General features: G+C 44.4%; 1 protein-coding gene across 9 annotated transcripts in view; it reads left to right on the top strand.

Moving 5' to 3' along the window:
• Nucleotides 1-4081: 4081 nt before the first annotated feature.
• Nucleotides 4082-12479, top strand: part of plekha7b (pleckstrin homology domain containing, family A member 7b) — a 47825-nt gene continuing 39427 nt past the window's right edge. For 2 of the 9 annotated variants that reach the window (XM_055507400.1, XM_029144242.3), the window contains exons 1-3: nt 4083-4408; nt 4488-4564; nt 4639-4696. In XM_055507400.1, the coding sequence (XP_055363375.1) occupies nt 4326-4408; nt 4488-4564; nt 4639-4696 (218 nt within the window). In that variant the 5' untranslated portion in view covers nt 4083-4325. Of the gene's footprint in view, nt 4409-4487; nt 4565-4638; nt 4697-9631; nt 9862-11908; nt 12120-12479 lie in introns of those variants that run through there. The other 7 variants (XM_029144248.3, XM_041070020.2, XM_055507405.1 and 4 more) reach the window with 7 other exon arrangements.

Raw genomic sequence — 12479 nt, 5'->3', positions numbered from 1 at the left:
CGGACAAACTAGCATGCTACGTTGCATTGAATAGTACGTGGCGAGCTAACGGCGCAGACGGGGGCGGGCTTTCCCGGACTTGATGGCTACGTTTACAAATAACTCAAGATCAGCATATGAAGTGGAGGAAATGAGTCATAATAACAACGAATGCTTTACTCAATATATAAACGATTTTCTATACATGTTGCTACAAATGTTTACAATCTAGCTACTTCTGTTTATTATATATTAATTATATAGTATTTCAGTTCCACTGAATCACATCAGCCTTTTTATTCTTTTATCTGTTAAAACATTATCTTAAGTTATGACATTTATATTTCTGACACTCATTTACTTAATGTAGATTAAATTTTATTTAACAATTATAATTTAAATAGCTGAACAAGTGGTAGAAGGCACATACATTTTACTAATCATTTCGTCTAGGACTGAAATGATGGTTCTGAAGGAGGTTTTGTATTTAACAGCCTTTTTTTTCTACAGAAAAACAGAAGCAAAACGATGAAACGCTTAGTAACTCATGACAGAAAGCAGCAGGCTGTGATTAATGGCTCCAAGTCCACCTCTCATCCCCGATGCGTTCACTGGGCTCACAGGGAGACCTTACCTCAGACCTTGCAGCTGTTTTTCCAGATGTTGACAATTCTGTCAATGCTGTATTCATCTTACAGGCTGAAGGAAACAGAATTATTACCTGAAGATTTTTTTTTGTTTAAGCACAAATGTAAGTTGGTAAATAAACAATTAAATATAGTCCAATGTGTAGTTTGTAATGTACATAATTCCTATTGTTTTATACTTCACCCTTGCTAAAACACTGGTAGTAAATAACATTTTAATTGCACTAAAATTGCAGCTTTCACTGAAATTGAATGCAGTTCAGACAGATGTTACACACAACAAAGACAGAAAAGATTATATGCAGAGTCCTGCTTTTACCCCGCAACTCCAGCAGAGGTCGCTTTTGTAAAGTCTTGGCTAAGCTTATTATCGCCATCTGTTTAGACTTACTGTAGTTCAACTGGTCAAACATGCTTAAAGGCACAGAACCTAACTAGCACATGATAAAAAAAAAACAAGTGAGCCCATGATCCTTTTTGAAGTCTACAGATATTTCATGGAAATTACACTGAAGAGTCCTAAATCAAATGGCCACTACAGTGGATAACCCCTTAAACAGCTGCTTGGGCCAGCTTGAATACATCTCTTGCCTGAAAGCTGGCTTTCTATCTGACATACTAAAATAAAAAAAATACCTTTTATGGGGTTTGGCAGGTACTCCAAAGCAATGAATCTAGTTTTTATCTGGATCGGTTAGCCTACAACTAAATATAACATCTCTGCCCTAGATGTCAGTGTTATAGTTCAATGAACTGGAAGGCAATTAATCATTGTCTTCAATCATAAGTAATGCAGATAGAAAGCCTCAGCAATAGGAAAGGAATCAGAGCTTCTTCACAGTCAACCGCAGTGTATGTTGATCAAGTCTGCTGTGTAGAAAACTGGGAACTACTGTAAATAGTATTTAACGTTAATACAAGGGGATTGTTCAGCATTTCAGAAATGAGCATATTGATTTCTTCAGTGGACATTTGCCAGACAGATTAAAATTCAAGCTATTCTGAGCAGAAGACCTAAAAAATCCCATAAGGGAATCTTTATTACAGTTACTTCTCAGCACCTTTAGCGTGCTGTGATTCAGCGGGAGGAGCGTTTCTGAGGAGAAGACGATAACATTGAGTCACCTTGCTGCATTGTGAGTCTCTGGCAGCCAAGAGGCAGAAATCAGCAGCAGAAGCAGCAGAGTTACACTGCAGAGCTGCACTGGACGCTGCGTAATTGTCGGGTGGAAGTTACAGTGTAAACGGTACGCTACTGTAAGGAAGCACGTGTGTACTTCAAATAACAGCAAGGTCAAACAAGAGCAGCTGAGTAGGGGATGCCAGATGTTTACGCTGCAGCATGCATATTTTCCAGCTGCTGTCTTTGCATCGGAACACCTATATAATTCAATGAACACGATCGCAACCACATATAAGTAGTATATATATCAGTAGTATCACTGATTCATTTCCGCCATTCACTTTGACCTTAAAGTGCAGAACTCCAAAAAGCAAACAGTTTCCTGTTTTCTCACACTGACAGATGTCATTATGTATTTTTAATTCAGACACCGGCTCTATTAATTATTTGCAGTTGTGATGTTTCTGAACTTATTTATTCAGCCTCTCGATATAATTTACTATTTACATTCACACTGTCCTAGGTGAACAGAGACAATTCATGTAATAAGGATGTCAACGCAGCAGCTGCACTAATGTTTTTCTAGCAAAGCTTTCATCTCTTTTGGAGAATCAGAGCTCATGTATTTATGCTGCTGTCAGTCTGCAGCTCCTTGCTTATGTGCAGTCTATAGCAGCCTCGGTTTACAGTGAATGAGGGCCATTAGAAACACCAGAAAGCCTGGGCTAAGTTCTTGCTCTGCTCTATTTGCTGTTGTCTCTAAAGAAAACTTTACTTTTAGCTTCACTGGCTGTAACATATAATATTATGCAGAAAGGATCCTATTAATGAAAATGCATTTATTTAATAGAGCCCGACCTGATGAATTTTAACCTTGCAGCTTGACTCCAATCAGCTCAGCAGAATAACTCCTGTGCCAACACTGCGTTGACTTTGAACATTGCCTGTACTGGTTTAGCTGGAGTGAAATTTATGGCAGCATTGGTAAATTGGGTAGGTTTGATGCTGTGTGAGCATTATTGTAATTTGTCATGGTCAGGAAGGCTCTTTGTCCTCAAAGGCTGACTACAGCAAAGGTGATGGGTGAGGCTGACAAAGTTTACCGAAAGCTTCCTGCACAATTTATGTGCGGGCACACAAATGCAAACGAGCGCTATTCAGTGCATGCACACAGCAGCAGTTTTTATCCAGAGACCTCTGAATCTCAAGCTATTTCTAAACAAAAGTTTCTTCCTAATATTTGGCTCTCAGATATGGTTGTGCTTAGATTTTGTGCAATATATACTAAACAATGTGTTGCAATACAATAAATGCAATAAATGCAGTTTTCTTACACAAATCTAATATTAAAAAAATACTTTTTGGTAATTATTGCCATGGCAAACCCTCAGAATCAATACAACTTCAGAAACTGTGCTGAGTTTGCTTTGTGGATTGAAATATTGGATTCAAATGGCAGGAGGAAAAAAAAAGCTTGAAAAAGCATTTATGGATAAACACAAATAGACCTCAGTCACACCTTTATATAAACTGTAACACCTGCATCCAGATCTATGGGAAAGATTTCAGTACTTGGGTAATTGTGGTGCATTTGTTCCTGCTTCACTTTGATATGTAAGAAAATAACGACCGGAAGAGAAAGCCGCTCTCACATGAGTGAGGATGTCAATGCGGGACGTGATCAGACTGTGTCAGCGAACAGCCCATCGACGTGTACTGTTGGGCTGCAGTGCATAAAGCCCTCATTACAAAGATGAATGCACGTTTGAAGGTTCAGTGGCGCAAATCCTGTGGACACTGGATGAATTATCCTTCTCCGTGCTCGCAGCAAGTGGGCCAGTGGATGTGTGGGATGTATGAATGGGGGGGAGGGGGGGGGGGGTTCTGGATTGGTATGGATCCACATGGAAGGGAACTGCACATCACCACAACATTAGGGAGTGATCTCGTCCAAGGTAATGATGCACCTGTCGATAGTGGTCACTGACCGGTGTGAATCATATGCTTTGACCTTTGCAGCCTCCACACTGAACCCCGAGTGATCGACATTGCTCTCCACCATCATCAGCACAACAACGCGTGGAGGAATGAGTGTAGAATAAGACTGTCTAACATTCCAAACCAAAAGGAAAAGAACAAAAATGTTAATCGGAAATGTCTCATCTATTCCTTATAGGTTCTGTGGCAAAACCTCTGAATGGTGATAATAATCTTGTCTCATAATTTATTTTGATTTTCGAGTGTGGATTTATTGAAATCGTTCTGCAATTGAGTTGTGTTAAACTTTTTTTTAATTATTGTGTGCTGACGGTGCACGGTCCGTGTCGCTCCTGCGCCCTGTGAGTCGCACCCCGCTGCTCTGCGCCTCCTTCTAATCATCAACCAGTGGGAACAGGTCGGCTCCCATTCGTCCGCTCGCATTACATTAAAAATGGAGCCGGACGCCCAGTTTGGGATTCTTCCCCTTTAAAAGCGTGCAGCCCTAGCGGCGGTATTCGCCGGGATCCCTGGATAAAGTCTGCGGAGAGGGAGAGAGGGGAGGGGGACGAGCACAGCCGCAGACTGTGAGGGAGATCATGGCGGCACCTCTCGGACGGGACGCCCTACCTGACCACTGGTCCTACGGAGTTTGCAGAGACGGCCGCGTTTTCTTCATCAAGTGAGCGAACCGCGCGACGACGACCGCGGGCGGCCGCGTGGCTCCGCCGGCGATCGGTAACAGGTGTCTTTTCTTGCAGTGATAAAAGTCGCAGCACCACTTGGCTTCATCCGCGCACTGGCGAACCGGTAAACTCCGGGCACATGATACGTTCAGGTACGCGGCGGGCGAGCGGCTTTTGGCGGCGGCGCTGCGGCGTGTTTGACGTGTTTGACGTGTTCTTGTTGCAGACTTGCCCAGAGGATGGGAGGAGGGCTTCACGGACGAGGGGGCCAGCTACTTCATCAAGTGAGTGGCTCGCGCATTGTCGCCCTGTTGCACCGCGTAAAATCTGATCCCATTAACCGCTCGTCCGCTCTGCGAGTGCGGTGCGTGAACGGCGTCGCTTCACCTGCCGCTGCTCTTCGTTTGGCCTCGGACGCTCTAACGGAGCCTCGTCCTGCAAGCGCAGTGTGACCTGAAGCAGTTTGTACACGGGAACACTCTGACGTATGGATTAACAACGCACATGGGTCCCGCGTGAGAGTGGAAGCCAATGATCACTGTCTGCATTGTGAATGGGAAGTGGCAGGACGGGGAGGAGGATGAGGGGGAGGGGGGGGCATTAAAATTCTCCTCACATGCTCCATGCAGGACCTCTACTCCCTCTAATAGATAGGTGTACAGTCTGTGTGTGTGTGTGTGTGTGTGTGTGTGTGTGTGTGTGTGTGTGTGTGTGTGTGTGTGTGTGTGTGTGTGTGAGGGGAGAGACTGTAAAGGTTGCAGGGGAGGGGTGTGACCATGTGTTGACAGAGATGAATGGCATAATTGCATTATTGAGAGGACAGGTTTTCCAAAGTCAGAACCCTTTTTTTTCCCCAGATTCTCACGTGTGGAATTGTAGGATTAGGAAACGTGAAAGTGACAGGCACGTGTTGTTTCTCTGCGGGTGCGACGTAAAGAAGTTTGTGTGCAGCGTGTCTGTGGAGGTGCAGGATGTCAGGTAGTGACTGTGAAAGGAACCAGGACACAAAGATTTAAATGAGATAATTCCGGAAGACAGGAAACGTACTGTAAAACTAAGAAGTGACATAAATTCTGTATTGGAGCTGGACCATTAAGCCTCACAGTGACTCCCCCACACGTGCTTGGTTAAAGTTTTGTCGTCCAAAAAGTATAAGTCATTTAGGAGCTACCGCTTTTGAAATCCAAACACGCGGCTTTAAAAAACAACACACACATTCACAAATTTGCAATTGCTGTCGCATTGTGTGTAGAATAAAGACGCCTTTGTGTTTCCCTTGTCCGCTCACTTTTCTCAGTAAGAAGCGAGAACAATGCATCGGTGCAGTTGTGTGATATATGGTGGCTTAAATGTCAAGGCTGTTAAATCAGTGGAGCACTTGTTGGCCATTTGGCTCCGTGGAAGGATCCAGTTCAGCTCCTGCTTCCTGACTTTTTTTGGGGCTAATTTCTTGGAATCGAGCCGTGGACAGAAACAGCCCAAGTCTGTTCTTCCCTTACGTTCAGATTGTCTTTGTGTTGTTTTAGTGTGTGAAAAACTTTGATTTAAACTTTGATTTACGTTGTATTTGAATCAGTAGAAATTGGTGATACAGGAACATTTTAACTTCAGTGAACATGAACATATAATTGAGCACGATGTGACAGTAATGTACTGTAGAGACGTATGTCAAACTACACACGGGTCGACTGGTGAACCTTCAGCACAAGAATGTCTTCTGACATCGACACCGCCGGCTTTCCAGGACAAGGCGTCTCCTTGGCAACAGCAGGTTTCTGTGAAGAATGAATGCATGAATTCCTTCTAGCGTGATAACGTTTCAGGTTGCATTTCTGGACGCATCTTTGCAAGTGACAGGGGTTTTCATGTGTGTCTATATTTAGCACATGACATGATCTTTGTCATAAAATGCCACCAAAGGGCCTAAAGGTCATGCAATTCAGCAGTGGTATCCACCCCAGGTCCCCACACACACACAGGCTCCTCCATCCATGGTAAAAGGAGCTAACGCCCACCCATGGTCTAATTATTAAACTACCAACTACTACTTTGGGAGTCACAGAGAGCAGGACCTGAGTTACAGTGTGTGCAGAGTTTGCACATACTTCTTTTCCAAACTTTTTCAGTTTGTTAATGGCTTATCTTATATTTCAGTTTGGTCAGTAAAATATCTGTATCCCGTCTTACAGGGAAAGATTAAAGCACAGTATGTTCAGTATTTCATTACAGCCCTGTTGATGTGACCTGTTATTTGCTGGCGTCGTCACTCTAACCTTTTTTGCCGCTGACTTATGGGATGTGCTGCAGACGCACACGAGGCCTGGTGTCCGTCCCACGTTTCAACAGGTTATTATTATACAGTAGCGAGTGTCTCTCGGGCCGCGCTTACCTGGCTTTTAGCTCCAGCACTCAGCTAATTGAACTGCAAAAGGCGATACACACGGCAGGTCGCTCATTACTGCTCTGTACATAAAAACGAGTTGGTTTGGCAGATTAGAGCGTAAAGCAGCCTAATGCGTGCGGCGGCTTTGGTGCAAGAAATGCTTATGATGTTATTAATATTAGCTGGCGAAGCTCGAACGCTGAAGACAGCGAGGACAGCTGAAATTCATTGGGAGTGTCCCTCAAAATCACACAAGAAATTGGACGGAACATCTGTTTCAGGCAGATTTTATAGAACGATGGACTCTTTTCCCAGTCCTGCTTTAACCGTCTGGGGAGAAACACAAACGCACGGTGCTGCTGTGACAACGGTCAGTTCACTTGTGTGTCGACGGTGGAATTTAGCCCAGATGAAGGACAAAGGAGGGATTGTTCAGACGCCGCCGCTGTGTTAAAACTGATCTTTATTTACAACTCGCCCTGAGGGCCCTGATGACTGGGACCACGTTTTATTTATGATAACACATAGTTTAGATATAATTCAGGCGTCCTATCATGTGGAAACACTAAGTTGTGGAAATGATCAAAACTAACGGGCAAGGTCAGCTGTCATCCGTGGCATCAGATTGAAATAGTTTGTGTCTGGCTGTCATAATTCTGGCAAATCTCCAAGGTAGTGACCCATTTTGAAACTCATCTTCTGAAATCACCCCAGTGCCAATCCCTGAAGATAACGTGCTGCAGATGACACGGGTCACGCAGTTCCGTGTTGATGAGTGCAGATATTACAAAAGATTAATAACGTGATAATGATGATGATGTGGGATTTAATTGTGAATGTGCTGTGTAACGTTACATCTATTTCACTTAAATAAGCATCAGCTCGTGTTATGAAAGCATTTGTGTTAAGCGGGAGGTCAGTCGAGTTTACTCTACATAGTAAATGGAATCCTATAGCTCCCAGAGGGAAAACTGACCCCAGTGAGGTACAATGAGGACACAGTTCACATTGTGGCGTGAACGTGTGACGCAGGGTCTGTCCAGAAAGACCTGTTTCATATCCACGCGTATGAATTTCATTTACTCATCACACGCATTAAGCTCGTCAATATTTCATCGTTACCTCACATTTTTAGGAGTGTTCGTCTCCCCGTTCTCCGGCTGCTCGCTGTGCTTTAGGTCCTGCTTACGTTTTCACCTGACAGACAAGTTTTGATCAGCGATTAATTAGCCACAGGATGTTTTGGGAGTTCTGGGGATGAGAGGAAGCTCTGTATCCCGAAAAGCCCTGTTCTAATGAAGCTTTGTGTTTGTGCAAGCACAGCAAATCCATACGTTGCTGCCAAGTTAAAAACAAAGAAACATACACTAAACCACACAAATTACCTTTGCACTTTCTAATATTACATTTAGATACGAACAATATTGATTTGTGGGATTTTGTTGAGTCCTTTTTGAACCGTCCCTTTTTTAGGGCTTCTTTGTGCAGGATCACGCTGTCAGGGCGGCGTGAGGGGATTCAGGAAGTAACGCATCAGTTTGAACATGTCTCTTGCAATGTCAAGAACAATGGAGTCCGTCTTTTAAGAGCCACTTACTTCTTAAAACCATCATCTGCCTGAGGGAGGAGACGGAAGAAGCGAACCTTTAGCTTACGCAACAGCGATGCAAGCAGCGAGTGCCGCTTCATCTTTACTCTTAGTGAAAGTGAGGACTGACTCTAAGGTGTGTGTCTAGACTCGGCATTCACTTCTTTAATTTAGAATAGTTCCTGTAAATACAATTAAGTGTCTTCTTAACTCTCATTCAGCTGCAGAGACGTTCAGCTGAAAGCAGTGATGGATCAGCTTAGTTCTGCTCTGTTTCTGTAAACAGTATACGTGACTATTAGTGTGACAGGAGAATAAACCGCCGTGGCTCAGTTGTGCCAGGCAGGAAACATTTTCTACTGGTTGGTTGCACTGGGTGGTGCAGGTATTACAAAGATTGGCATCATCAATGCACACTATTTTAGCTCTTGTCTCATGGGGAAATAAAGTGCTGAATTGACAGATTAAATGGTTGGAGTTTCCTGATTTAACACGATGCTATGGTCTTCATAGGACCAACAAGGAGACCTCACACACACACACACACACACACACACACACACACACACACACACACACACACACACACACACACACACACACACACACACACACACACACACACACACACACAGCTGGCCGCATTAAAAACACCTAATTTCCCTATGAGAGACACGCCATGACTCACAACCTTGCCATGAAGTATGAATCATTAATCCTGTGCACATGATAACACCATCTTCAGCAGCAGATGCAGGGATGGAGAAACTGATGTCAGGATTCATGGCCAACTAATGGCAAATGGGCCGTTGGTGAGGCAGCAGGTCCTCTGACTTCGGTGGGCTGATTTATGTCATTATCACCTTGTATCTTGTTTATAATGTGTGCCGCTGTTATGTTTGCACATTTATCTTGCGTGGTGTTCTTACCCTGGAGGCCGTCTCATAAACAGAGCCATCTTGTCAATATCATGTCTGCAGTGACTTTATGTGAGGCTTGTGACAGTTAGACAAGACATAGTGTACAGTACTGTCAGTGCCTGCAGAGTTAGAGGTTAAAGCAGTGGACTGGATGAAGATATAGAAGACAAAGACCAGATTCAAAGTCTGGTACAGGGGACGTTTGTGCTGCTGAACGGAAAGGAAGCTTTCCATCAGGCCTGTTGTTGACTGGCAATATTTAACCCGAGAGCCTGCATCGAATGAATACATTACCAGCAGCAGGCCCGAGGTGTGCTCTGTGTGATGATACACTTTACCTAGAATGAGTCACTCGCTGCCGAGGCAGCCCGAGCGGGTTGACCAGTCGGAGCTGGGGAGGGAGTCAGAGCAGACACGGGGCAGGGGAGATGCCCGAGCCGGGATGGGGACCTGCTGTTGCAGTTGCCTGGGGACGGACGCGGCAGATCATGAGGCAGAGCTGGCTCCTGAGGTGCAGCGCGCCGCTGTGGAGGAGGAGGAGAGGCAGGCTGAGGCGAGGTAACACTGGTTTAATGCTAATGAATAGGAGGTGTGTGTTTGTGTAAGTTGTGTAAGTGCTGGGTCAGTTTTACTGGTGAATAGGTACTGGAACTGTACTGACCAGATATGGAATATTTCATTTATCGCTTTTTAACAGTGGCTTAACGAAGGAAGCTGCACCTGCGCAATCTCGGCTGCCGCTCCGTGTTTGCATACCCTCCCTCGCACTGAATTCAGATGACAGTTCCTTCTGCCGCATTCTGTCAGAGCCTGAGTGAGACTGGAGCCACTGCGGAGGGAAGCGGGTCCCGCTCTGCCCTCGTCTCCCCAGGCGAGTGACAAAAGGGGTGATTGGTTAGCAGCTTCACACAGAGATGGATGATTCCTTAAAGCCAGAACGCCTGGAGAATATTTCACCTCACCTCTTTTGTTTGATAGTAAAAAATGCATTGAAATATAAAGTTGTTGTGTAGGTAAATTTATATCTGTTAAAAGTGATTTAATGAAAGATATTACATGGGAAGTTGGACTTAGTTGGACTAATAAAGCAGGACAGGCTCCCTCTTCAGTTCTGTCTGTCTGTATCGAAGGGCGTCTGGGCTGACGCAGGTCACTCTGTCTGCAGATAAAGCATTCAGTGATTCAAACTCACATAGAGTTCAATCAGTCTGATTTTGCATGTCTACGTTTATACAGTTATTTTTTTCAATACTGGTCTCTGTAGAATAGCATACAAATATACAAATACTGGGATTGTAAGTTATTAGTAGAGACAGAACTTATAGCTGCTGCCTTAACGACTGTGTCTTACAGGGCAAATTCATGGGTGTCGATTCTGTTAATATTTAACCGTAATGATAGGTTTATGAGGTCATGTCAGTCAGGTGCTATGATCTTGGGCTAAGTGGCAAAAACACTTTGTTTACAAGCACCTGACGTGTGAGTTTGAGCTGCTTGTGAGGAATGAAGGAAACACAAGATGACCTTGAACAGGACCCTTCTCTGGGCTGATGTTGGAGCTGAGAACCATCTGATACCAGTCGCCGAGTGCTAATTCTCTGATCTTTGTCTGCCTGATGTTGTCAGAGCTGTGACTGTAGTCATCGCACCGTATGTTTTACAGCCTTTAATGACAGAGGGCAAGGTCGGAACAATCCTTTTCATTCTCGTGAGTAAACCTCTCGATTCCCATTACTGGAATCTTGAGTGTGATAAATACAGCAGAATTGAAATGGCCTGTCTGGCTGCTGCTGCCCACTGCAGCATTTATCGAACACACTGACCACCCACAGCGCTGTCTGTCTGTCTGTCTGTCTGTCTGTCTGTCTGTCTGTCTGTCTGTCTGTCTGTCTGTCTGTCTGTCTGTCTGTCTCACTGAGGTGTGGCGGAGCGTGCGCATGCTATTCTGTGTGGAACCACTAGATATCGCTGCTGAGTCTTTGTCTATGTAACACTTTAATGCAATTTCATACTCACTTCTTTTCATGTAATTTAGTTGAAAATGATAAACCTTCCTGGCTCATATGCTTTTCTTCTTTGTGATGCCCTGGTTCTCTTACATAACATGGTTAAAAGAAATTGTTTAATATATTTTACCTTCCCAGTGTAGTTGTGTGTTCACTCACTTGATGTCTGAGTCCTGGTTTGACAGGTTTTGGTTGAGCAGTTTTATAGCTTCACACGACAGCTAGTGGAGGAAGCGACGGTGCTGCTGCTCTCATCTGTTTGTCTGTCGGTGGATTATTGACCTGGCGCTGCAGCAGCCTCAGCCGGCCACTCAGCCACAGCCTCCGTCCACCAGCCGTCTCTCGCCGAGTGGGATGCGATCTGATAAAGAGGGCTTGGGGTGAGAGAGACAGGGCTCTGGTTGCATTCAGAGATCAAGGTCAGCACTTTATGTCGACTGGACAACACACTGAGGTGAATTCTGTTCAATCCGGTCCTTAGATAGAAGCACTGGCTGGGTTCCTTACTGATTCGTGCCCCTCTTTTTCATCTGGATCCTCCATAGAATGGAACAAGCTATAGATTGTTATCATATCCTTTTCCCTCAAGAAGCTAAGTAGCGTTAGAGCAGTGTTGGAGAGTAACCGGGAGTAGAGAGAGAGGGCTGAAACTGCAGTTATACTTCTATCTGACACCACTCTTTGTCCTCTTTAGCACACCCACCTAGCTCTGTGCACACAGCTGGTGTATGTTAGGAGAACAGAACAGGACTCTGCTTGATTTTTCATCCCCAGACTTTGGAGATTTCAATCGCATCTGATCCTTTAGTGGTGAGTAGCAGCGCTAGAGAGGAGGCTTCTCTACCGACAGTAGACATTGTTGCGCTGGGGAAGAATCTAGAATGACCTGGTTTCCAAATGTGGGAGATGTGATTTATTGTCACCTTTTAAATTCACAGTTGTTGTGTTTACATGTTGTCTTGTGTACTTTTCTCATTGCACTCTGGGGATACAGGATATTATGGTCTGCGCTGGGTCAGGTCTTTATTTGAGTAGCATAATTCTTGGAGAAAATCTGCTGCTAGAAACAAAAGGAGCCTGTATTCACTTTCTCCCTCTCAGTGTTATATGCAAATATATAGTAGTACTTACTGTAAAGTAATATAGTGTATCGTGTAGAGACAGCACAAG

The sequence above is a fragment of the Betta splendens genome, chromosome 3 (assembly GCF_900634795.4).
Source record: "Betta splendens chromosome 3, fBetSpl5.4, whole genome shotgun sequence".
In the NCBI taxonomy this organism is placed as follows: domain Eukaryota; kingdom Metazoa; phylum Chordata; class Actinopteri; order Anabantiformes; family Osphronemidae; genus Betta; species Betta splendens.
Note: the sequence above shows the minus strand (reverse complement) of the source record. Positions and strands in the feature narration are given on the sequence as shown.